This window comes from Hippopotamus amphibius, chromosome 2 (assembly GCF_030028045.1).
Source record: "Hippopotamus amphibius kiboko isolate mHipAmp2 chromosome 2, mHipAmp2.hap2, whole genome shotgun sequence".
Lineage (NCBI taxonomy): Eukaryota > Metazoa > Chordata > Mammalia > Artiodactyla > Hippopotamidae > Hippopotamus > Hippopotamus amphibius.
Window position 1 is genome coordinate 108453160 of NC_080187.1, and position 27301 is coordinate 108480460.

General features: G+C 39.2%; 1 protein-coding gene across 1 annotated transcript in view; it reads right to left on the reverse strand.

The window, feature by feature from the left end:
* ANXA10 (annexin A10) overlaps positions 1-27301 on the reverse strand; it is a 69705-nt gene that overhangs the window by 18638 nt on the left and 23766 nt on the right. The window contains exons 2-5 of the mRNA XM_057724681.1: positions 23260-23341; positions 17736-17830; positions 1649-1762; positions 116-206 (exon numbers count right to left, since the gene is read on the reverse strand). Coding sequence (XP_057580664.1) covers positions 116-206; positions 1649-1762; positions 17736-17830; positions 23260-23341 — 382 coding nt within the window. The remainder of the gene's footprint in view (positions 1-115; positions 207-1648; positions 1763-17735; positions 17831-23259; positions 23342-27301) is intronic.

The window sequence follows — 27301 nt, forward strand, 5'->3', positions numbered from 1 at the left end:
ATGAGTGCCTTGGAAAATTCTTTAAAATACATAAAGTGGAATAGTTTGTGTGTTATTTGAAAGATATAAAGTTTATATGTGTGTAAAACACACGTACGAATGTGTATTTCCTTACGCAAATAGTAGGCTTCTCGCATCTGGAAAATTTCTCCGTTTGTTCTTGAAGCTAATATATCAATGAGGCAATTCTCATCAGTGCCTTCTCCCTAGAAAGACAGAGCAAAAGAAATACGAAGGTATCTGTACTGGAAATAACAGTGCACTCTGTGCAGTAAAGGGATACAGCCTCCCTGGTGTTTTGAGAGGTGGCAGAGGGCGAGGAAGTGTGTTTGGTAAAGATAGACCCAGTTCAGTCTGGCTCTGCCACTTTCTAGCGGTTTGGTCCCACGAAGATACTATTAACTGAAACTCTGTTCCTTCATAGAGTAAAACAGCATGAGCATTTTTATAATATGGGAAAAGGTGTTTAAACCATGCTCATGACACTGACTTTTTTTCCTGCTAGAACATCAATTTTTGGGCAAGCTCGAATTTGATCCTGGACCTCTAATTTCCCAAGGATGGTTCAGAAACCTCTCCCCGCCTCTCCCTGAATGTGACATTTTGTACCATTTGCCTAAATATTTGGCCTACATATTTGGACTATTTCTATAGTCTCTTACAGTCATAGGCATATACTCCTCTCTGTCAGTGATTTTAAAGACACATCTTTTTTAGAAAGCTTCAGAAACTCTTACCATTCTATAAGACACTAATACAATAAAAGTTTCATTTAAACAGTAACATAGGACTTTCTCCTTACAGTTTTTAGTTACATCATTTTGCAATAGGTAGGAATTGACATATGCAACTTAAAAAAAATTAGTTGAAATTCATATGACTTTTATACAATGCCTATTCTGATCTACAAATACAATGGCCAAGATCCAGATTCCATAAATTTTTTCCCTTTCCCTTTTCCATGTTGTTCCCAGACTGGGGTAATCAGGTCATTGGCAGGCATCATATTGGAATGATTTCAGCAGCTGTGCAGGTGTTTCATACCAGCATTTGGAAAGATGTGAAAAGCTCTGTGTCTCCCCTCCCTAACCAACAAATCTCTAACAAATCTGTAGCCAATTTCTTTTGTGGAAATGACTTTCCCATAAGAAAGAATTGTTCTAATCCTTTGGAAGTAAAATTTTGCTACATTTGAGCAATAGTTTTTATAAAGGACTAATTTAGGATGACAAAAATAAAGATGTCACCTATATATTTTATCTCTGACTCAGTATTACTGACTCATTACTTTATGAGCCCAATTTATACAATAGTTTAAAGAGAGTCGCATGAATTATAAGCTTTCCCCTTAATGTATGAAGATATTCTGGGAAGAGACAAATCCAGACAGCCCAGGAAGCTTAAATACTCTTTCCTTTTGCCAGCTCGGCACGAAGGGGGTCTCAGTGGGTCTCAGTTTGCACAACAGAAGAATCGGCTGATCTCACCGCTGGGCTCTGGAGGCCCCCCTCCTCCCCTTCCCTGACACCCCGCCCCTGCTAGCATTTCTTTTGTTTCTTCTTTGCTCAGAAGTTCCACCGCTCTCTGATCATATGTAGCAGCATCACAGGGCAGGTCCCGCTCTACCAGAATATTTTCGCATCAGTACCTTCATGGCGTGCCAGAGCTCGTGGGCATCGTAGGAAGGCAGTGGGTACATGAGACCAACCATGACATCCTTGAAGTGATCCGAAAGCTTCTCCTTCAGTTCACCAACCAGGTCCTGTGGAGGCAAAATCAAATACCTTCATTACATCGCTTACCAGTTTTACGAGAGAAATTGAATAATTGCAAGAAAGTCTTCTAGGACAATTTCCTTTTCCAAGTCACTTCACATAATAACTAGTCTGGTTTTGGTTCACATGTGTATATGTGGATTACACGAGATCATGGACTTGAGGGTTTGAAAATGACTACTGCCTTCATATCTCTGCATGAGACGTGATGAGACGTCATCTGTATAGATGTTCTAGTCATATAAACACAAAAGGATGATCCTTCCCTAACCCCACCCCTCTTCTGATCTCATCACGAAAATAAATGAAAGTTGAAACCTGAAAGCATTTTAGTTGGGAGTACTAAGTTTTCTTGTGTGGAATTAATGAACCATTAGTCCTTAAAGAAAATATGCATTTTATTTTTATCATTATAGCAATGTTTTTTAGCAAAGAGTTCTTGGTGATACTATTGCCAAAAAGCTTGCAGAAATAAAGCAAGTAGTCTTGGAAGTTTTGTCAAATAGTCACATTAATACATTTACTGAAAATATTGAAAGTTAAATGCTTAAAAAGAAAAATAAGCGTGCTGGATTTTTGTCCTTGAAATACAGGTGTAAAAGCATGGAATTAATCATTTAAATTTGACTTTCATTTTACTCGTGTAGAGTGGATGTTTAAAAACATATATGCTCAATTTATTTTTTGTAGGGTTACAGAGATATTTGAAAGATGTTTAAAATTTACCATTTCTTGATAAAATGTATAACGTATATTGAGTTTTACATTAAAATACGCAACATTTTAGTTCTGAGGCGGTTCAGTAATATAACTCAATGAGGCATAATAAGCTTTGTCACAGTAAAAACAAAATAGTCGTCATTTTCATTTCATTTAGTATAATCTGGCAGCTCGTTTCCTATACTGCAGATTTTCTATTTTTAACAAAAGCATCAGCCACAAGGTGGTAATTGGTAACACAGAGAATCTATTGAAATTTCACTCAGGTCAATGCAATTTGTTTAATGAGCAGTTAATAGGTGTCTGGAGTTGGGGCACGTGCTTGGAGTAGATATAAGACGCATAAGGTCGCCTTTTCATGGAGCTGGTATTCTAGTTAATTCCCTCTCTGTTCGCCATCGACTGCTCTTAATTCCTTTACCAAATAGTCCTGAAGGTGCTATTAGGAGGCAGGTGATATCAGCGGATGAAGCTGAGATGAACATGTGAGCGCGTGAAGGCTTCGTTCTCCTGCTCACACAAGCTCCATGTGTCTTTTTGAAGGAAAGATGTCAGTGGATTCAATGGGTGTTTATTTAATGTTTCCCAGACATTGTGGTAGGAGCTGGAGAAAAACAACACAAGGTCTCTGTTTCAAGAGGATCCACATACCGTAAACCCAGATGTAATGTAAGCAAAAATGTGAGCTAATGCTTTCGAAGGTTCTGATCATCATTTTTCACATTATAAGATCCTAAAGTAGTAGTTCCAGAGGGTTCTAAGAATTCAGATGAGAGATCAGAATGGCCTTACAGGATCAGGGGACTCTAAACAGACAAGGAAAGACAAGTAGCACTGAGATAGGAGTTCAGAAGCCGTTTGTGATAGTTAATTTTATGTCAACTTGGCTGGGCCACAGTACCTGTGTATGTCATCAAACATTCTTCTAGATGTTTCTGTGAAGGTATTTAAAATGTTTTTTTAAATTGAAGTACAGTTGATTTACAGCGTTGTACTAATTACTGCTGTACAGCAGTGATTCAGCTATACATATATAAAAATTATTTTTTATATTCTTTTCCATTATGGTTTATCATAGGATACTGAATATAGGTCCCTGTGCTATACAGTAGGAGCTTGTTGTTTATCCATCTGATTTTCTGTTCTCTATGTCTGTGAGTCTATTTCTGTTTCGTAGATACTTTCATTTGTATTTTATTTTTTTTTTTTTTATTTTTTTATTTTTTTAAACTTTATTTTTTTATTTTTTTATTTTTTTTGGGCACACGGGGCTTAGTTGCTCCGAGGCATGTGGGATCTTCCTGGAGCAGGGATCAAACCCGTGTCCCCCGCTTTGGCAGGCGGATTCTCAACCACTGCGCCACCTAGGAAGCCCTCATTTGTATTTTAGATTCCACATATAAGTGATATCATATAGTATTTGTCTTTCTGAGATACTTCACTTAGTATGATAATCTCTAGCATATGTTGCTACAAATGGCAGGATTTCATTCTTTTTTATGGCTAAGCAGTATTCCATTGTATATATGTACCACATTCTGTGAAGGCATATTTTTAGATGATTAACATTTAAATCAGTGGACTTCGAGTAAAGCAGATTACTCTCCACAATGTAGGTGGGCCTCATTCAATCAGTTGAAGACTTTATTAGAAAAAGATTGATTTCCCCTCAGGAATTCTGCCAGCGGATAGCCTTTGGAACCAAGTAGCTACCCTCCCTGAGGCTCTAGCCTGCCACAATCTCTGCAGGCCTGCCATGTGGGTTTGGGCTTGCAGGTGTCTGTAATCACATGAGCTAATTCCTCAAAATCTCTCTCTCTAGACATCTGTTGACATCCTTCAACAGCGAGGTCTTTGCATAGTTGAAACAACAGGTGGTTGAGACATTTCCTTCACTGTGGCTTGTAATGTGCCTCTCACAGGAGTTTATTCTCCCACTACCACAAAATTAACTTCAAACTGATAATAAAAATATATCTGGAGAATCCCAAATGTTTGGAAGTTTTAAAATGTACTTCTGTATATTTTAAATCTCAAAGAACAAATCACAAGGGGGTTAGAAAATACTTTTAATTTAATGAAGGTGAAAATGCAAAATGTCAAAATTTGTGAGATGCAGTGAAAACAGTGATTGAAGATATACTTTTAGCTTTAAATGTTTATGTGAGAAGAGAAACATACAATCAATGACCTAATCATCCACCTCAAAAAATCTGGAAAAAGGAGAGTAAATTAAACCGGTATAAGAAGGAAGGAAATGAGAACAAGAAATCAATGAAATAGAAAATTAATAAATACTAGAAACTGTCAATGAAATCAAAATGTAATTTTCTGAAAAGATGAGTAATGTTAATAAAATTCTAATTAGACTGACAAGAAAAAAAGAACATACAAAAATATGGGCAATGTAAGAGTGACATACAACTACAGAGATTAAAGGAAAAAAGAGAATGTTATGAACACATTTATAACTCTATGTATATATATATAAGTGAAATATAGTTGATTTACAGTGTTGTGTTAGTTTCAAGTGTATAGCAAAGTGATTCAGTTATACATATATATATTTTTAAATTTTTTCCAGATTATTTTCCCTTATAGGTTATTGCAAAATATTGAGTAGATTCCCTGTGCTATATGGTAGGTCCTTGTTGTTTATCTATTTTATACATAGTAGCATGTGTCTGTTAATCCCATACTCCTAATTTGTCCCTCCCTCCCCAACCTTGGCAACCACAAGTATATTCTCTATGCTGTCAGTCTGTTTCTGTTTTGTAAATAAGTTCATTTGTGTCATATTTTAGATTCCACATATAAGTGATATCATATGGCATTTAACTTTCTCTTTCTGACTTACTTCACTTAGTATGATAATCTCTAGGTCCATCCATGTTACTACAAATGGCATTATTCTTTTTTTATGGCTGAGTAGTATTCCATTGTATATATGTACCACATCTTCTTTATCCATTCCTCTGTTAATGGACATTTAGGTTACTTCCATGTCTTAGCTATTGTGAATAGTGCTGCAGTGAACATTGGGGTGCATGTATCTTTTTGAATTATGCCATCATCAAAAAGTCTACAAATAATAACTGCTGGAGAGGCTGCACTCACCACCTATAGGTTATGCCTGTCTCCTTGCTGTGCATCCCTAGAGGCTGCCTGTGGCTGCATCACAGAAATAGGCAAGCAGAAGCCAAGGCTGTTTGCTGAAAAGGGTGTGGAGAAAAGGGAACTTTCTTACACTGTTGGTGGGAAGGTAAACTGGTGCAGCCACTGTACAGGACAGTATGGAGGTGCGTTAAGAAACAAAAATAGAGTTACCATATGACCCAGCAACCCCATTCCTCAGCATAAATCTGGAGAAAACCATAATTCAAAGTCACACCACTATATTTTAAAATTTAGTTGAAATGGATCAATTCCTTGACAGACACAAATAACCAAAGTAAACTTAAAGAGAATTTCATATTCAATCTAAATATCCTTATATTAACTTTGAAAAACTGGACTCACAATTAACCCACCCTCTTTAATCTCTAGACCCAGGTGAAGTCACTTGATAAAATCTATGAAACATTTAAGGTGGAAGTAAAATCAATTCTACACAAAATCTTGTAGAAAGCAGCAGACAAAAGAAGGCTTCTTTATTTTATGTGCCTAGTATGGTCCTAATACCCAAAACAAAACAAACAACAACAACAAAAAACCCCTTAAATCCAGAGCGGTGCCTTAAAAGTTTAAATGCAAACATACCAGTGGAACATACTTCTATGTAGGGAGGAAAGGGTACCAGCAGCTGATGAACAGAAACGTTAGAATTTTCATCTCTTTTGGGAGCCTTCCTCTGACCCTTGGGGAAGCTGATTGTTTGCTGCCCCTGCTCCACCCTCGCATTTATTACACTAGATTTAATGGGCATATTATATGCATTTATGTCCCCCCTCAATGTCTATCAGGACACGGACTGTCTCACAAATGTTCCCAATCCATCATCTCATGCTAGCACAGTGCTGAGTACCCAAATGCGCAGAGTACAAGGTATGTATAATGTATAAATGAACCTGTAAACAAGTGAGACAATAAAGGAATAAATGTGGGAGGAGATAGCCCTGAATTTGCTGATTAAAGTAAAAGATAAAGGCAATGGCTTAGGCATTGCAAAACCTCCTATTCAATCTTCAGTAGCTTTTTAGGGGTCCCTATCCCTCCCAAACTTTCGTAACAGCATCTCCCCGTTACTTCATCTGTGATAGCTTTCGGCTCTGACCTTGAACACCTGCCGATGGGGATGAATGCGGCCGCTAGATGGCGCTGGGGAGCTTTGTCGGAGCTCAGGTGTGAGTGTGAATGTACGTGTGTGTGCGTGTGCACTTGCGTGCGTACGTGGCCATAGGTGTCTCAAGGTGTCTCAAGGATATTAGAGAATTTTGATGAAAGAGGCGGTACCAGGTGTCATCCCAGCAGGACGGGCCCAGGCCTGGGGGGTCGTGTGGGTTGGGTCCCGTGAAGCATCAGCTGCGAGGTGACAGGTAGGTGCCCTCACCTCTGTGTCTGCCTCCCTTGTCTGTACAGTGTGAACCGTAACAGCATCCACCTCATAGGGTTGACCATAGAAAATATTTAACTCAGGTGAATTTCTTAACATATTTTCTGGCAGGTAGCTTCGAGGCACTCAAAATGTCCCCTCCCCCCCATAGTGGGTAATTGGCTACAGATTAAAAATGGCTGATAGTAGCTGTCTTCTCTCTGCTTTCTCTTTCTCTCTCCCCACCCCAGAAGTCTGCCCGTTACAGAGTATTTCTCACAACTTTGACAATATCCAATTGTCAGTACATTCTATGGCCTCTAACTTAAAAATACATCCAGAAACTGACGATTCCCTCCCACTGTTACCACTGCAACCCTGGCCTCCGCACCGTCGTCGCTCCTCAGGTCAGTGCAACAGCCTCCATGCGAGTCCCCTTCTGCCCTCACACCTGCCCCCACACCTGCCCTTCCCCCAGCACACCCAACAGGTGATTCTGGAAAAATGCAGATCGGTTAGTGGGAAACGCCACTTCTGACTCCAAACTCCAGGCTGAGTTACTACTGCTTTTGTGCAGCTGAGCTCAGGATAACGCAAACATGCAGGTGTTTTATGTGACGGTCCCCACGGCACACGCTGTCCCCTTGGCCAATCTCTGCCCTCACCTCCTGCAGTTTCTCTCCCTGCTCCACCCCACTTCCTGCGGCTCCAGGCACAGCAGACCTGCCCTCTCAGGGCACTGGCTTTCCCTTCCCTGTACCGTGAGTGTTCGTTCTCTAGCCGCACATGTGGCTTGCCCCTCCGCCTTCTTCCTAGAGCCTGTCGTTGTCACACTATTTACAATTACACCAAGTCCCCTACATATGAACCTTCAAGTTGTGAACCTTCAAAGATGCAAACATGCTCAGAGAAAGGATAAAGAGAGACAAGAGGAAGAAATAACTGAAGACCCGAAGAGATTCTTGATGCAGGAAATGGCAAGGAGATTTTCTTTATATGAGGAGGAACTGTTAGTTTTTGAGGCACAGGACCAGAATGTAGAATGGTACACGAAGGTTACAGCAGCCGTTCAGAATGCAATCCAGTGCTGTTGTGTCATCTATGATGAGAAAAAAAGAGCTACTGCACAGACATCAACGAATCGTTTTTTCAAGAGTGTAGATAGAATTGCATCCAGCAAGGAACCAGAACCTGTGCCACCAATATCAGGCGAGAGTGAAATTGCGGCTCGCCCTCCATATTCTGTGCTAACGATCCTTCAGCTCTACCATCTCCCACCTCCTCTCCCTCCTCCAGTCAGTAACTCTTCTTGCCTGTTCACTCGATGCCCGCCCCTGTAGGCCAGCTGTTGTTCTGCACTTCTGTACTTTTCAAGGTACTGAACTGTAAGATTAAAAATGTTAATTTTGTTTGTTTTATGTATCATTTGTGTGAAAATATTATAAACCTGTTATGGCACAGTACGATAGAGCTGCTTGTGTTGGTTGGGTACCTAGGTTAATTTGTTGGTCTTATGAACAAACTGGACTTATGGAACTTGTTCGTATGTAGGGGATTTACTGTACACCTGGTCCCCCAACACGTCCTGTATTTCTCACCAGGCTTCATCTTTTCTCCAGAGCACTAGTCCTTCTAACATGACACATTTCACTCATATTTATCTGTCAAAGTAGGGGAAGACCCTGGCAGGGCTTTTGGTCTGTTTTGTTCATGGCTCTGTCCCCAGCCCATAGCACTGTGCCTGCTACACAGTAGTGCTCACAACATTGGTATAAAATAATGAATGAATGAGGTCCACTTGTAATTCATCAGTTATTTGTCTGGAGTCATTATCGGCCATTCGAGGAAAAACAAGCAACGGTGCCCATCCGCAAGCAGTTTTATCTCATGGAGGGGGCAGGAACTCAGGAATGACAATGACCTTGCACTACAAAGGGGTAGAGTGCTATAGTGGTGGGCACAGTGTTTTTTAGGACATCAGAAGATACTACTTTCCTTTTGGGAAGATAAATGTTGAATAATATGTTTAAACTAAACTAACTTCCCAAGTTCAGAGAGGAGCCTGCAAATACCTTCTCTAATTAGAGTCTTGAATTCTCTCTTGGAGGGACAGAAATAGCTTTGCAGATGCAACCTTTGGTGTGTTCCTTTCCCAGCCTGACTGCCTCTGCTCTCTTGTTTGCCAAAGACTTGCCCTAAAGGGACTCTGTGGGCCTCACAGCTTGGCCCTGCATTAGGCTGATGAGTATGTGCCATTCAAACGGAGCCGCTCTGAGCTGTGGGGCTGCAGGTGGGCCACGTTGCAACCACTCTGACAGCTCCATTTAAGCTAAAAGTAACACAACGGTTCCCTTTTCGTTCTTCTTTTTACCTTTATCTAATTATGTGCACTCAAGGGCAAGGCATTAGAAGGATGACTAGCACTCTGCTTGTCTGAATATGCTCAGGGGAATAGTAGTTTTGTATGCATTTAACTTCTATGCCTTTTTCTATTGTTTTAAAAAAAACGTTATATGCTGTTGAAACACTCAGTGATGTAGGCCCATACAAAGTGCAACTTAGACGTTGTTTAAATTCTACCCATCCTGATATTCACTGGGTAAATACTTGGGCAATTTTATATTATAAAAACACGTGCAAGCTGCTTTGTCACTGTGCAGTGGTAAGTTTTTTTAGAAATTACTTATATTGAAGTATAGTTGATTTACAATATTGTGTTCAAGTATACAGCAAAGTAATTCAGTTACAGATTAGTACAAGATATTGAATATAGTTCCCTGTGGTATAGGTAAACCCTTGTTGTTTATCTGTTTTATATATAGTAGTGTGTATATGTTAATCCCAAACTCCTAATTTATTCCTTCCCCCACTCCCTTTCCACTTTTCTAACCATGTTTGTTTTCTATGTGTGTGGGTCTGTTTCTGTTTTCTATATAGATTCAAATACAAATATAATATTTGTATTATATTTTAGATTCCACATAGAAGTGATATCATGTGATATTTGTATATCTCTGTCTGACTTACTTCACTTAGTATGATAATCTCTAGGTTCACCCATGTTGCTGCCAATGGCATTATTTCATTCTTTTTTATGACTAATATTCCATTGTATATGTGTACCACATCTTCTTTATCCATTCATCTGTCATGGGACATTTGGGTTGTTTCCATGTCTTGGCTGTCGTGAATAGTGCTGCTATGAACATTGGGGTACATATATCTTTTCAAATTAGAGTTTCTGTCTTTTCCAGGTATATGCCCAGGAGTGGGATTGCAGGATTATATGGTAACTCTATTTTTAGGTTTTTAAGGAACCTCCATACTATTCTCCACAGTGGCTGGACCAATTTACATTCCCACCAACAGTGTAGGAAGGTTTCCTTTTCTCCACACCCTCTCCAGCATTTATTGTTTGTAAACTTTTTGATGATGGCCATTCTGACTGGTGTGAGGTGGTACCTCATTGTGGTTTTGATTTGCATTTCTCTAATAATTAGTGATGTTGAGCATCTTTTCATATGCATATTGGCCATCTGTATGTCTTCTTTTGAGAAACATTTATTTAGGTCTTCTGCCTATTTTTTGATTGGATTTTTTTTTTTTTTTTTTTATTGAGCTGTGTGAGCTGTTTGTATATTCTGGAAATTAAGCCCTTGTCTATTGCATCATTTGCAAATATTTTCTCCCAGTCCATAGCTTATCTTTTTGTTTCATTTGTGATTTTCTTTGCTGTGCAAAAACCTGTAAGTTTCATGAGGTCCCATTTGTTTATTTTTGCTTTTATTCCTTTGCCTTGGGAGACTGACCAAAGAAAATATTGCTGGGATTTCTGTCAGAGAATGTTTTGCCTGTTCTTTTCTAGGAGTGTTATGGTGTCATGTCTTATATTTTAGCCTTTAAGCCATTTGAGTTTATTTTTGCCTATGGTGTGAGGGTGTGTTCTAACTGCATTGATTTACATGCGGCTGTCCAGCTTTCCCAGCAGCACATGCTGAAGAGACTGTCTTTTCTCCACTGCATATCTTTGCCTCCTTTGTCAAAGATTAATTGGTTGTAGGTGTATGATTTTTTTCTGGGCTCTCTGTTCTGTTCCATCGATCCATATGTCTGTTTTTGTGCCAGTACCATGGTGTTTTGATTACTACAGCTTTGCAGTATTGTCTGAAGTCTGGGAGGGTTATGCCTCCAGCTTTGTTCTTTTTCCTCAGGAGTGCTTTGACAATTCTGGGTCTTTTATGATTCCATATAAATTTTAAGATTATTTATTCTAGTTCTGTGAAAAATGTTATGGGTAATTTGATAGAGAGTGCATTAAATCTGTAGCTTGCTTTGGGCAATATGGCCATTTTAACAGTATTAATTCTTCCAACCCAAGAGCAAGGGATATCTTTCCATTTCTTTGAATCATCTTCAGTTTTCTTTATCAACATTCTATAGTTCTCAGTGTATATGTCTTTCACCTCCTTGGTTAGGTTTATGCCTAGGTTTCTTTCTTTCTTTTTTTTTTTAGGTCTTTTTTTTTTTTTTTGGAATATAGTTGCTTTACAGTTTGCTGTACAGTTTATACTGTACAGCAAAATGAATCAGCTATACATATACTTATATCCCCTCTTTTTTGGATTTCCTTCCCATTTAGGTCACTAGAGAGCACTGACTAGAGTTCCCTGTGCTATACAGCAGGTTCTCATTGGTAATCTACTTTATACATAGTATCGATAGTGTGTATGTCAGTCCCAATCTCCCAATTCATCCCCCACCTCCTTCCCCCATGGTATCCATATGTTTGTTCTCTACATCTGTGTCTCTGCTTCTGCTTTGTAAGTAACATCCTCTATCTGAAAATCTAAAGTGATTTAAAACGGGATTGATATTTTAATTTTCTCTTTCTGATATCTCATTGTTAGTGTAGAAATGCAACAGATTTCTGTATGTTAATTATGTATCCTGCTACCTTGCTGAATAGTTTTTGTGTGGAGTCTTTACAGTTTTCTATACATAGTATTGTGTCATCTGCATATAGTGATAATTTTAGCTCTTCCCTTCCAATTTGTGTACTTTTTTTTTTTTTTGGCCTGATTGCTGTGACTAAAACTTTGAATATTATGTTGAATGGAAGTGGTGAGAGTTGGCATCCTTATCTTGTTTCAGAATTTAGCTGGCAAGGTTTTCAGCTTTTCACCATTGAGTATTATGTTGGTTGTGGGTTTGTCATAAATGGCTTTTATTATGTTGAGATATGTTCCCTCTGTACTCAGTTTGGTGAGAGTTTTTATCACAAATGGATGTTGAATTTTATCAGATGCTTTTTCTCTGTCTATTGAGACTTTGTCTTTTCTTTTGTTGACATGGTGTATCACATTGATAGATTTCCCTATGTTGAACCATTGTTGAGACCTTGGAATAAATCCTGCTTGATCTTGGTGTATGATGCTTCTTATGTATTGCCGGATTTGGTTTGCTAATATTTTTTGAGGAATTTTTCATCTATATTCGTCAAAGATATTGGCCTGTAATTTTATTATTATTATTATTTTTGTAGTCTCTTTGTCTGGTTTTGGTATCAGGGTAATAGAATGACTTTGGGAGTGTTCCCTCCTCTTTGATCTTTTGGATGAGTTTGAGAAGGAAGTATAAGTTCTTCTTTATATATTTGGTAGAATTTGCCTGTGAGGCCATCCACTCTTGGACTTTGTTTGCAGACAGATGTTTTTGTTGTTGTTGTTGTTTTTAATTGCAGATTCTATTTCACTCTAGTGATCAGTCTATTCAAATTATAAATTTTGTCAGGTTGTATGTTTCTAGAAACTTGTCCATTTCTTCTACGTTGTCCAATTTTTGGGTATATAACTGAAGTATTTTCATATTATATTTGTATTTCTGTGGTATCAGTTGATATTTCTCCTCTTTCATTTTTTATTTTGTTTATTTGGGTTCTTTCTCTTTTCTTCTTGGTGAGCCTGGCCAGAGGTTTGTTGATTTTGTTTATCCTTTCAAAAAACCAGCTTCTTGGTTTTATTGATTTTTTTTTTATTGTTTGTCTCTGTTTATTTCCTCTCTGATCTTTAATATTTCATTTCTTCTAACTTTGGGTTTGTTGTTCTTCTTTTTCTAGTTCTTTTAGGTGGTAGGTTAGGTTGTTTATTTAAGATTTTTCTTGAGGAAGGCCTGCATCACTATGAACTTCCCTTTTATAACTGCTTTTGCTGTATCCTATAGATTTTGTAAGGCTGTGTTTTCATTGTTGTTTGTCTCAAGGTATTTTCTGATTTCCTCTTTGATTTCATCATTGACTCATTGGTATTTTTAGTAGCATGTTATTTAGTCTCCATGTGACTGTTTTTCCCTTTTCTTCTTCTGTGGTTGATTTCTAGTTTTATGCTGCTGTGGTCAGAAAAGATGCTTGCAATAATTTCTATCCCTTAAATTTGTTGAGGCTTGTTTTGTATCCTAGTATGTGATGCATACTAGAGAATGTTCCATGTGCACTTGAATGTGTATTCTGGTCTTTTTTTTTTTTTTTTTTGATGTCCTGTAGACATCAATTAAGTCCAACTGCCCTGTTGTCTCTTTTAGGGTCTCTGTTGCCTTATTGATTTTCTATCTGGAAGATCCATGCATTGGTGTCAGTGGGGTGTTAAAGTCTCCTGCTATATTGTATTCCTATCGATTTCTCCCTTTATGTCTGTTAGTATTTGTTTTATTTATTTAGGTGTTCCTATATTGGGTGCATATATGTTAACAAGTGTAATGTCCTCTTCTTGTATTGATCCCTTTATCATTATATAACGTCCTTCTTTGTCTTTATGGCCTTTATTTTAAAACCTATTTTGTCTGATATGAGTTTTGCTATCCCTGATTTCTTGTCACTTCCATTTGCATGAAATATCTTTTCCATCCTCTCATTTTTAATGTGTGTCTTTTGCCCTAAAGTTGGTCTTTTGTAAGCAGCATATTCTAGGTTCTTGTTTTTTAATCCAATCTGCCACTCTGTGTTTTTTTAACAGAGCATTTAGTCTATAGACATTTAAAGTAAGTTTGGATAAGTATGTATTTATTGTCATTTCAAACCTTGTTTTCCAGTTGATTTTTTATTCCTTTTTTCTCTTTGTTTTTCCTTTTGTGATTTGATGATTTTCTTTTGTACTATGCTCAAGTTTGTTTCTTTTTGGTTTTTGTGAATCTATAATATGTTTCTGATTTGTGGTTACCCTGGTTTTCAAGTGTGTTAGCCCATAACTATATCTACTTGCTTTAGACTGACAGTCATATAAACTCAAACACATTCTTTTTTTTTTTCAAACACATTCTTAAAGACCTATATTTTCTTACTCCCCTCCCCCACATTTTGTAACTTTGACATTCTGTTTTTAATCTTCATGTTTACTCTTTTGCTGTTAATTGTAGTTATAATCACTTTTACAAAAAAATTGATTGCTTTTTGATCTGTGTATTGGCTTAAGTGATCATCAATCCTTTTATATATTTGCCTTTCCTGTTGTGTTTTTCCCCTTCCTATAGATTCTTGCTTCTTTTCTGTTTAGAGAAGACCTTTCAGTATTTCTTTTAGCATAGATTTAACATTGCTGTATTCTTTTAGATTTTTCTTGTCTGAGAAATTCTTTCTCTCTCCTTCTATTCTAAATGATAATCATGCTGGGTAGAGTATCCAAGTTTGCAGCTCTTTCCTTTTCAGGACTTTTGGATATATCCTGCCACTCCTTCTGGCCTGCAGAGCTTCTGTAGAGAAGTCAGCTGATAGCCTTATGAGGGTTCCCTTGTATATGTCTCTTTATTTTTTTCTTGTTGCCTTTAGAATCCTCTCGTTATCTTTCACTTTTGCCATTTTAATTATGTCTTGGTGTGAGTCTTTTTGCATTCATCTTGTTTGGGACCCTCTGTACTTCCTGTTCCTGGACATCTAGTTTCTTCTTTAGGCTTGGAAAGTTTTCAGCCATAATTTCTTCAAATACATTTTCAATCCCCTTTTCTTTTTTTTTCTTGTTCTGGGATCCCTATTATGCATGGGTTAGTACACTTCATATTATCCCCCAGATCTCATATGTTGCTTTTTTTTTTTTTTTCATTTGTCTTTTTGTCTGCTGTTCTGATTGGGTGATTTCCATTATTCTATCTTCCAGATCACTTATTTGTTCTTCTGCATTATTTAGTCTGCTATTCATTATTTGTAGCTTGGTTTTTTATCTCAGCAATTGAGCTGTCTAATTTTGATTGGCTCCTCTTTATAGTTTCTAATTGCTGGTTACAGTGATCTGCATTTCTATCAATAATCTTTCTTAATTCCTTCAGCATTTTTATTACCTCCTTTTTGAACTTGGGATCTAGTAGACAGGAGTCAAGTATATAATAATAGGTATTTATGGAACATGCCTAGAATTGTACCTTACTCAGTAGCTAAGAAAATAATTTCCTCTAATCTTGATTATCACATTGATAAGAAATAAGAATATCAATGATTAACATAAAGGAAATCTATAAACTCTCCCTCAGAAAGGGAAAGCTAGCAGAAGACACACCTTGTTCAGGTGGAAGAAATCATTCTGAACTTGTGCAGAGGGGGAGGTCAGGAAGCCCTCCCAAGTTCAGGCAGAGTGACCTGGGGCAGCCAGAGCAGGGAATGAGGGAAAAGGGAAATTTAGGCAATTTGTGAATGTTCTTTTTAACTATAAAGTGGATCCTAAAGGGATGTTTTTCTTTTTCTACTATTTTTTTAAGAGGCAGAGTGGAATTCTATAAATGCAGTGCTTGTTCTGTGTCAGACCCGGGCTGGACTCTGGAGGAAAGGGTGGCAGCCAGTAACCCGGTCCCGGATTTCCAGGAGGTGATGGCTGAGGAGGCAGGAGGTAAGGTAAACCCGCACACCTGGTGGGGGAGGGAGGGCAGTGTGGCCCCTGGGACTGGGCGCCTGCAGGAGAGGACGTGGTACAGTGGTGTTGTGGGGGTGTGTCTGAGGCAACCTGGGTGTGCAGGTCTGGGCTCTGGAGTGAACAGAGCACCATGTGTGCCAGGCAGCCTGCTGTCAGTTTGCAGACCAGCAGGGCCTCCCTTTGATGCTGTGGGTGGAGTGGGAGGGGGTGAGCCAGCTTGAGGTGTGGAGCAGCAAGGGACTGGGGGACTTGTTGAGCCTGGGGGGGTGCGTGGGTTGAATTTGGTGCCCAGGTGGGTATTTATAGGGGAATTGAGATTAACACTCAGAGATTAAAGCGGAAAAGTGGAGTTTTAGATTTGGACTCCTTTTGGCTTCAGTTTGGGAGGTACCCAGGGTAAGGGCCAGGGGGTGGGGAGTGGCTCCGAGGGCGTTTTCGCATCTATCTGGGTACCATGTGGCGAAGGATGGACTCAGGACAGTGTGAGCCAGGGACACGTGACAGGAAAAGTGACTAGAAGACCCGGTAACCGACATCTGATGGGGCCTTTCAGAGCAGAGGGGCCCCTGCTGAGCTCGTCTGAGGGTGCCCAAGCTCCCAGGAGCCGGGTCCCCCACCATAGGGAGTCTGACCAGTCTGAGACCCCCTGTGTGGTGAGGGCTCTTCTCTGGAGGATCAGGTGTCTGATAAGGTGTAAACAGCTCACTTCTTAATTGTTTTAGTCTGTTTTAGGGTAATTTTGTAGAGAAAGATAAAGCAATGCTTTTACCTAAGTTAATCTGATGTATGAAAAGCACAGATAAACATTTGGGTTAAGAATTTACTGAAAAATAACCTCTCTTATGGCAGTATGCGTATTAAACAACATTGAATTACTAATGCTGCAACTTGTATGGCTTTTACATTCTTTTTGAAAACTAGCAGTGGTGTCATAGGAACAGAAGAAAAGTAACAGTTTTACCTGGAAAAAAGCAAAACTGGTCTCCTTCTATGGCTTAATTCAGCTAATTTCATGAGTAGTGGTGGCTTTTTGGATTCCTCATTCATTCTAAACCCCGGGGGATACCTTTGTTCGTGTACTGTAGTTGTTCAAAGACTGAGGTTTGGAGATGGAGTAAGTTTTTAACGACTAACTTACAGAGAAAGATTTATGAAGGTGTTTCATTGAAAATGCTCAGTTGACAAAGAAATTGCTATTCTAGGTCCTTTGGGCCTGAGGAGTTTTTGTTCTGAATCTGTGGTTTAAATGCCTAACAAAAGACAGCAATCTTTAATGGCACTTTACTTCGAAATTGGGGTGTGATTACTTTAAAGCACTCTGGGTAGTTTTATTGCCTGAAACTATTTTTAAGCGCCATTCTTTCCTAATGGTCTCTAACTGCAGCTGTGGGAAGACAAGCTAGTGGGGAATTTGCCTGGGTGGAGAGGTGGGTGAGGACCTCTAGAGAGTTGCAGGGAAAGATCTTATTTTGGGGCCTCAGCTCCTTTGTGTGCCTTTCCTAGAGCTTGATGCAGGGGTATTTCCAGGCAGTGCTTTTAGCCTAATGGGACCAGCTCGCGGTGTCGGGCTATCAGAATGCCGATTTTATGAAGCTGAATGATTTCTGAGAAAGGGATGGTGGGGTCACACCTCACACAAGGCACTTTTGATGTGTCTCTTTCCCACATTCTGTGCAACACGTCTGCGGCAGAGGAACTGTTTCTGATGTGCAGTGACGTTGGAAGCCTTTATAATTGGAGACTGAAAAGGGTCATAGTACCTGTTCTGAGGGTTCTCAGGAGTTTCCCTGGAAAGAAATGGGTGGGGGTGGAGGGACTCACCCGGCCGAAGGCACCCAGGTAGGCCTCGGCGATCACCAGCCTCTGGGCGTTGCAGCGCTGGGTCAGGACGTCTATCAGCAAGTCCTTGTCGCAGCCTGGAAAAGAGGCATATTTGAAGAGTCGTGAGCTGCCGCCTGTAGGTGGGAAGAACCCATTGTCTAGGGATCAAACCATCCTGTCCCCGAAGGTGCTTCCTGCAGGGAGGGAGTGATTCCCATTCAAATGGAAGTCACAGGGCAGCCCCTGACGTGGCCAAGATACCTCCTGTCTCTCCTCTTTGTGCTACAACTACAGATTTTTCTTTAAAAAGATTCAATAAAAATACAAGGGAGTGAAGAATGTGGTCTTTCTTCCGTGACCCCTCCTACCCCACCAATAAAAGGCTTCCCTGATTCCTGTTTGAATATGCCTTGTGTGTCTTTCTCACTGTATAGTTTGATATGACTTATAACCAGTGTACATTAGGACAAAAGTAACTGCTGTGGTCCAGAACCTCCAAAGAAGGAAGAGTCCTGGGGAAGGAGCTGTGAGAGGAGGAGGCTGTGTGCCTGCCAAGGGGTGGGTGAGCTCTTCCTCGTAACAGAGGCTCTGCTCCTGGGCTCTGAGGCCCCCCTGCTTCCTCCTGCATCAACCTGTCAACCTGATAAAATGCCTGAATGCACAACTGCTTCAAGGAAATTTAGCTGTAACTATAGTGGTGGTAGAGTGACCAGGAGGGCCTTAGCATCCTCTTACCTTGACCAAAATTTATACAGCCTTCTCCTGATTATAAGTCCTTGATTTTTTTTTTTTCCAAGCACCTACTCTGGAAAAGTTGTGGCTGTAAATTCTTTCTTTAGCCCTTTGAGATGTAAATCTTCTCCTGATCACTTGCCAGTTTTAATGCCCAGAAATGACTTTCTCAAGGATTTGGATTGCATCCCTTTGAAATATAATCACCAAGAAAGCTGTGGTCTCCTGGGCTCTGTGGCAGGCGGGACCCTAAGTACCAATGAGCAGATTCAGATGTCCTCATTGCGTTGACCAAGGCCCCCACCCCTATGTCCTCTAGAACTTCCCACTCACTCAGCCCTCACCTGCTTTTTCTTTCAGAGGAGCTGAGTTGAGTCTCCCTCCTCTTTCGTAAAGCCTTCCCTGCCTGTTGAGTTCTGTGCCTTACGATTTTACTTTGACAAATTATGGAGATGAAGAGAAAAATGAATTGAAGTGCTAGGATGTTAAGCAGATCATCTTTTTGGAGTTTAAAGTCATGTGTTCAGATCACAGGAAAGTGATGAGTCAGGTGCAGAAACATCCAGTGAATGAGGGCAAGGGACTGGATGTACCTGGGTGACTGTGCCTGTAAGAGCCCAAAAGGGGAGCAGGGTGTCTATTCAGGTGAGAGAAATGGTCTGGAAGTGCAGAACTGGGGGAGGGAGGCAGAGAATCAGCTCTAAAGGCTAGAATTTCGGGTTTGTGAGAAAACAGGCCGCCTGGTGCATGGAGCAGCAGGGAGCATGGGCCCCCAGGTTAAGCTCTGGACCCAAGAGATGTTAGATGGTTCTAAAGGAGTCTGTTGACTGTGTGATAGGTGGTCCAGATGAATGCATTTTTAATCATAAATAGAAGATTTTTCAGTTATATCCATTGTTGATTTTTCTATCACCACCCTTATGCAATTATTATATAGTCTTCTGGTTTTGTTGTTGTTCTACTGGGATTATCCAACAACCTACCTCTCTGAATACCTCTCCATTTTTCAAAGTTCATAGCAATTCTGGCTCATTTATCCTTCCACAGATATTTCAGAATAATTTCATAAGGATCTCAAAAATATTATTAAAATTTCAATTAAAGTAACTGTAAACTTAGGGATCAATTTAGAAAAATTTTCTTTCTGTTACTAACATGATGTATCTGCTGAATTAAAGTGTTTTTCTTTTATAAAAGACTTAGTAAAGATTTGTGGAGTTTTTGCAAATGACAAGAAACTAGGTTTTGCTAAAATTATTCATATTTGCATATCTATTGGTATTTCAAGTTATATTATTTTAATTTTGTTTCTTAAGACATAATTGCTTAATGAAATAAATGACATTGAATTTTATGTTGACTTTGTATCCAGAAAAGTTTTTGAACTCTCATAATTTCTAATAACGTTTTGCTTGATTACCTTGGATTTTGAGATACATTAATAATGTCCTCTGCAAATACAAAGAATTTTGATTTCTTCTTTAGAATCATTGTATCTATTTCTCTTTCTTGTCCTATTGCATTAGGGGCAGGAATTTCTAGATTTTTATTTTACGGTTTAATAGGAAAACCTGGCATGATGAACCACAGCAATTTTACAGGCTTCTATGATGTGTGGTTGGTTCTTGTTATTCGTGGTGGGTTTCTACAAAGTTACCATGAACATGAATTAGTAAATGCTGAATGACGGCTTCTCGGGGAAATACAGGAAAACGCAGTCACTAGGAATAAATAGAAACTTCCTCCACTTATATAAAGAAGGTCTACATACACCCTACAGTTCATATCATATTGATGGTGAGCAAAGTCAGCAGCAGGTGAGGAGGTCTAGTCTGAAGAGCACCCAGTGTTTCTCACAGATTCATTTTGATTTGGATGCAGCTTTGCCGTGATTTAGGCATGTATGTTAAAAATAGTTCCCCTTGCCCAGGGTCTCACAGGCATGATCTGGGAATTATATATGTTAGCTGAGACAAAATAAACACAGTTGTTCTAAGAGTGAGTGGGCAGGGGAAGTTGCTGCTCACAGTTAGGGCTTGGCAAGTGGGCTGCTCTGTTAGAGGTTGTTACCTGAGAGGTACTGCTTTTCCTTGGTGAATTGTTATACAACTCAAGACAATTTTTGTTAAAACTACTCATTTTCATTTGCGTTTGAGTATATTTTTGCCTCCCGAGTTTTCTCAGTAAAACACAGTAGCCAAGTCAAAAATCAACAAGTGGGACTACATCAAACTCAAAAGCTTTTGCAGAGCAAGAGAAACAATCAACAAAGTGAAAAGGCAACCTGCAGAATGGGAGAAAATATTTGCCAACCATATGTCTGATAAGGAGTTGATATCTGAAAGATATCAGGAACTCATACAACTCAATGGCAAAAAAAAAAAAATCTGATTGAAAAATGGTCAAAGGACCTGAATAGACATTTTCCCAAGTAATACATTAAAAGATGTTCAATACCATGAATCATGAGGGGAATATAAATCAAAACTGCAATGAGACATCACCTCACACCTGTCAGAATGGCCATCACCCAAAAGACAAGAGATAACAAGTGTTGGCGAAGAGGTAGAGAAAAGGGAACCTCCATGCACTGTTGGTGGAAATGTAAATTGGTGCAGCCTCTATGGAACACATTCTGGAGGTTCCTCAACAAATTAAAAGTAGAACTGCAATAAGATCCAGGATTTCCACTGCTGGGTCTTTATCCACAGGAAATGAAATTGCTCTCTTGAAGAGTTTTCTCCACCCATGCTCATTTCAGCATTATTCACAATCACTGAGACACGGAAACCACTTAGGTGTCCATCAGCAATAGAATGAATAAAGAAAATGTGATACACACACAATGGAATATCATTCAGCCATAAAAAGAAGGAAATCCAGCCATTTGTGACAACATGGATGAAACTTGAAGGCATTATGCTGAGTGAAATAAGACAGAGAAATACAAATACTGTATGATCTCACTTAGACATGGAATCCAAAAAAAAAGTTGAATTCATAGAAACAGCGACGGGCTGGGGGTGGAGGAGAGGAAGAGATGTCACTCAAAGTGTACAGACTTCCAGTTGTAAGAGGAATAAGTTCTGGGGATCTAATGTCCTTCATGGTGGCTACAGTTAACAATACTGTATTGCATACTTGGAATTTGCTAGGAGAATAAATAGTAGATATTCTTATCATAACAATAATAACAAAATTGGCAATTATGTGAGAAGAAGGATGTGTAAACTAACCTTATCGTGTTAACCATTTACCAGAATATACGTGTATGAAATCATCACATGGTACACCTTAAACTTACACAATGTTATAGGTCAATTTTGTCTCAGCAAAGCTGGAAAAAACCAACAGTAGCCAAGGAAAACATTCACAATTGTCATTTTCAGTTGCGCTTTGCCAGGAGTATCAGGATGGATAGACTTTCAAAGTATCTTGAGCTGCGTTCTTGCTCTGTCCTGCTAGAGCAGGCAGTATGCCATCAATCCCCAAATTCCAGAAATTCTTCATTTCGAACACTGACAAGCAAAAAACTACGAGGGTCAAAATGAATCCGAATTCTGACCCTAAAATTGCAAAGACAAGGAAATTGAAACAGGCGCAAAGAGAATTTTTCAGCTAAGAGATTGCTCTGATCTATAGTTTTAAAGCAAAAATTATTCTCCTGAAGAAAAAGTTAATCCATAACTTTTTGTTACCCTGTCTCTAGATTTTTCTGGTGATGATTGCTATTTTAAAAGGCATGGAAGCATTGCGGACTCTTAAAGTTGACTTTATAGCATATTCAAAGTCCTTTATTATTTTCCTCTGGGGTCCTGCTAGTGGAGACACACACACACACACACACGCACACACACACACACACACTATAGCTTGTGTAAAGTGGACCTTGTCTTCAAAGCTAAGAGCTTGCTTTCTCATGAAAGGCTTTGTATATTTTATGCAAATGTTTCTTTTCTGTTGTCAGTGTTTATCTTTGTGCTTGCCAGAAGTCTCCTTAGGGCAGGTTGGATGTTTAACAGCTCCATTTCATATCTTAAAGATTAAATCTTTTTTTAAAAGAACTCAACAATTTTCCCCTTTTCTCTACATTCCTTTCCTAAACTCTAGTTCGTGGACATCCACTTATAAGCACCTGAGCCAGCATCCGGCCCTGGGAGCTCAGAGGCCTGTCAGCAGGCAGACAGGGGTGGACGGGGCAGGTGGAGCTGGGGTTGGGGGCAGGACACTGCGGAAGCAGGTGCCGGGCTTGGCATGACTGATGAGTTTGGAGGACAGAGAAGGGTTCAAAGAGGAAGGCTCAATTGAAGGGATTCCTGAAGGAAGAGAATTTGAAATCCAAGTAGAGGAGAAGAGGATAGCCTTCCAGGCAGGGGGGTTACTGGGCCAGTTTTCAGGGAAGTAGAAAAGCACATGCCCTGTGGGAGCAGCAGGAAGTCTGATGTGGCTGATGTGGAAGTAGCAAAGGACACAGGCTAGAAAACAAAGACGGGTGAAAAAGGATGTTTAGCCCAGATTACGTTTTTGGGTTTGGAATTTCATTTAGTAGTTAGTGGTAAGACATTTAAGAATTTAAGGCAAAAACACGTCAAGACCAGATCTGCAATTGTGAGAGGCAATTCTACCCATCTTTACTATTATTTTTCTTGTTGTACTTCTTTGCCCAGCTTTTTGTTTGAATCTGTTTGCTTTCTGTTAGGTATCAGCTATTTGCACCCCTATGACAGTTGTAATACAAGGTGAAGTGCAGAAAAAGATGACCAAAAAAGGTGCTGGCAATCACCAGGCTTACCAAATCCCTGGAGTGCTCCCCCAAGCATTTGGGCGTCCATCATGGGGTTGAAATTGGGAGCCGGGAGGATGGTTCCCTGCACCTGGTGGGAAGAGTCAGAGAGAAAAGGGTTGCAGTAATTCACACCAGAGATGGCAACATTTTTTCAGATAAATAAAAACAAAAGTACATTCTCTACGTTTGATTACTCTAAGACACACATGGGTCTACTATACAAATGTGTTCATTGTATGTCAGTTGCAGAGAATTAATTGTGTTCTTTTTAATCCATTGGCTTCTCCTGTATTGGCATCTATTGTTTACCTAGGAAACTGGGAAACTAGAACTAATAGTAGGAAAGTATAAGAATCAAATAAATACGTCTTCTTAGTAAACAATAAGCATTTTCTTTGGAATTGGATACTATTTTATAGAAACTGAAAAGAGAACCCTATTGTGGGGATTCATCCCGTGTAAATGAGTTACCACCACAGCTTTTTTTTTCTTTTTTAACACTTTAGGGGCCCTAAAATTGTATTAGAGAAAATGGAAACATTTGCATGTGGATTAGGGATTCATAAAAATCTAGGTGATGAAGATGGGGTGGAGAGTTTTTGACAAAGCCTGCAGCTGCAGAGGAAGACGTAAACTCCTGATGACTTTCCATTAAATTCTCCCTCATGCTAATAATAAAATGGCATAAGACATAAGTGAGACTTTGAGTGTCTTATTTGAGACACAGCCAGCAGGACTGAGCTCTGTAGGATCACACCCGGACCAGAGAACCACCGGTCAAAGTGTATTACGGAGGGGAGCTCTCCCCTGCTTGTTATGAGTTTGCCCAGAAGCATTGGGAAAAATGCCTTCCCATAGCAAACGGGTCTCCAGGCCTTGAGCAGGCAGGTTCACCGAGCTCTTTGGCTGAAGATGGAGTTTTCTGGGGCCTGTCGACGAGCAGCAGAAAATTAATTGATGAGCAAAAGGCTGGACCTCATTTCTAGCCCAAGAACTATGCATATACCAATGCCAAAATATTTATGAAAAGACTTTTGGGGGATTGAGAACACGGTTCACTTGAGTTAAAACTAAGAATTCAATTCCGTTTGGATTCCACTTGACTGATAGGAGTAAACACGAAGCTGTCTGTTTGAAGTAGACTGGAAACCATAGAACAGTTGTGATCTGGCTGTATTTTCATTCTTAGAGAACCAACTATGTTAGTGAGACATTCTTCTTAAATCCTAGATGGACAGACATACGTACTTAACATATGAACATAGTTTGCATCTGAGGATGCCCGTGACTGTGTTTACAGACCAAAGTCCCATTTGCTTCCACCGTCTCAAGCTTATTGGCAATGATCCAGAAGCTAAGTTCTCTTAAGCCAACTCTGGATTCTAGAAGCAATTTATTAGGAGAAAACATGAGTTTTATCTCCCTTATTCACTAGCCAGGCCCCTTGAGTGAGACTCTGTTAGGAAAACAGACTTTGAGTCTTCTTTGATTTGCTAAATTAAGTTCAGAGATCAGACTCTAAAATAAATTCCAGATTGAGTTCTCCTCACCTCAGTCATTTTCTTTTGAATCTTATAATCCTGGAGGAGTTTCAGATGTAAACTTTCGAAAGAAGAGCCATGCCTTTAAATGTAAAATTTATTTTCTGCTATTTGTGGTTGCCTTTTACTCAATCTTTTTCATCTGTGTAGCTTTTTCTCAGTTTTTTCATTGGGAAAATTAAAGGTTTTTTGAGGCATGGGAAAGAGATCCTTTCATCCCCTGTTTCAGGAGTGAGAAGGCTTGTTTGGACAGGTCTTGGGGGCAGTACGCTTTATCACCTGATGACCTTAGCCTTGTGGTGTGCTCTCAACCAAAGAGCTGTTTTAAAGTAAAAAAGAGAAAATGTATTTGAAGACAATGGGACATATTGTTAAATATGTGTAAGTTATCTAGGCAATTTCAGCACCAAGTGTGCAAGTGTCCACCACAAAACAGAACATTTCATTACTAGGCCAGACTAGGATCCCCAGAGTTTCTACTGGAGTAAGTGCTACAAAATGAAACTATTTATCTTTTGAAAAAAGAAAAAAAAAAAAAAAGGGACAAAAAAGAAAATAAAAGCTCTAAAAGTAATACATAAGGAAAGTTAGAACTGTCTATAGTGATTTATCAGACACAATTTGTATGTGAAATGAGTCCACAGTTTTTCCTTCACAATTTTTTAAGTCCTCATATATACTACTAGTACAATGTATTTTTACAGTATAATGCAAGAATTCTCCCTCCCTCCCATCCTTCCTTTTTCTTTCTTTTTCTTTTTCTTTCTTTCTTTCTTTCTTTCTTTCTTTCTTTCTTTCTTTCTTTCTTTCTTTCTTTCTTTCTTTCTTTCTTTCTTTCTTTCTTTCTTTCTTTCTTTCTTTCTTTCTTTCTTTCTTTCTTTCTTTCTTTCTTTCTTTCTCTTCTTTCTTTCTTCCTTCCTTCCTTCCTTCCTTCCTTTCTTTCTTTCTTTCTTTCTTTCTTTCTTTCTTTCTTTCTTTCTTTCTTTCTTTCTTTCTTTCTTTTTTTCTTCCTTCCTTCCTTCCTTCCTTCCTTCCTTCCTTCCTTCCTTCCTTCCTTCCTTCCAAGTCCTCATACCCTTTGCCACTTAAAATTATCTCCTTATCAAATGGCCTTAAAATAATACACTAAAAATGTTTTGGAAATAAATTCAACACTAAAAGTTAGGGGAAAAAAACATTGTTAATGTTTAGTAATTCAAGAAACAGTTTTATAGTAAGTATTTGTCACTGATGCCCATTTATATAGCATATTAAATCATTATATTAATTTTATGTCAATTATGCTTCAATTAAGCTCAAGCCAGCAACATTATCCCATATAAGACACATATTTAGTGTTCCTTTTACTTATTTATTCATTGGAAAGTTGACTTTGTCTTTTAATGGTCATATTTTTCCAGTTTCATTGAGATGTAATTGACACATTACATTGTGCAAGTTTAAGGTGTGCAACGTGATTTGATCCATGTATACACTGAAGTGATTCCCACATGAAGGTCAGTTAACACACCCCCATACTAAGGTGAGTTAACACTAACTCACATGGTCCCTTTTTTTCTGGTGAGGAGATTTGAGACCTACTCTCCTAGCAGCTTTCGTGTATACAACATGTTGTTGAAAACTGGAGTCACCATGCTGTATGTGACATCCCAGGACGTGTTCACCTCAAAACCGGGAGTTTGTACCTTTGACCAACATTGCCCCTGACAACCACCATCTCTCAGGGACCATTTTGAATGAACTGACCAGTTAAGCTATGGAAACAGTTCAGTTACCAGTTTTATGTATTTTTCAAACAATTATTTGAAAAAATTAATTGATTAATTGCTTTGGGCCATAAAACTTTTTTCAAGTGATTATGATATACCTGTAGATATATATTCCTCTGTTGCCTTTGGACTTTTTTCCAGTATTTGTGCTCAGCCACATTCTACACGTCCTCACACCCAACACCAGACTCTGATGATGTCGGTTGGTCTATACTGAGAGCTGCCTTTCCCAACTCCCTACCACTTGCTGTATTTTTTTAAAATAAATTTATTTATTTATTTTATTTATTGGCTGTGTTGGGTCTTCATTGCTGCACGTGGACTTTCTCTAGTTGCTGAGAGTGGGGGCTACTCTTCATTGTGGTGCGCGGGCTCCTCATTGTAGTGGCTTCTCTTGTTGTGGAGCACAGGCTCTAGGCGCGTGGGCTTCAATAGTTGTGGCACATGGGCCCAATAGTTGTGGCTCAGGGGCTCTAGAGCACAGGATCAATAGTTGTGGCGTGTGAGCTTAGTTGGTTGGCGGCATGTGGAATCTTCCCAGAGCAGAGCTTGAACCCGTGTGCCCTGAATTGGCAGGTGGATTCTTAACCACTGTACCACCTAGGAAGTCCTACTTGCTATATTTTTATTTATCATTAGTGCGTTATGTTTTCCTATTTGATACAGTTCTTTTTTTGTTCTTGAAGAACAATTGATTTACAATGTTGTGTTAATATCTGCTGTACAGTAAAGTGACTC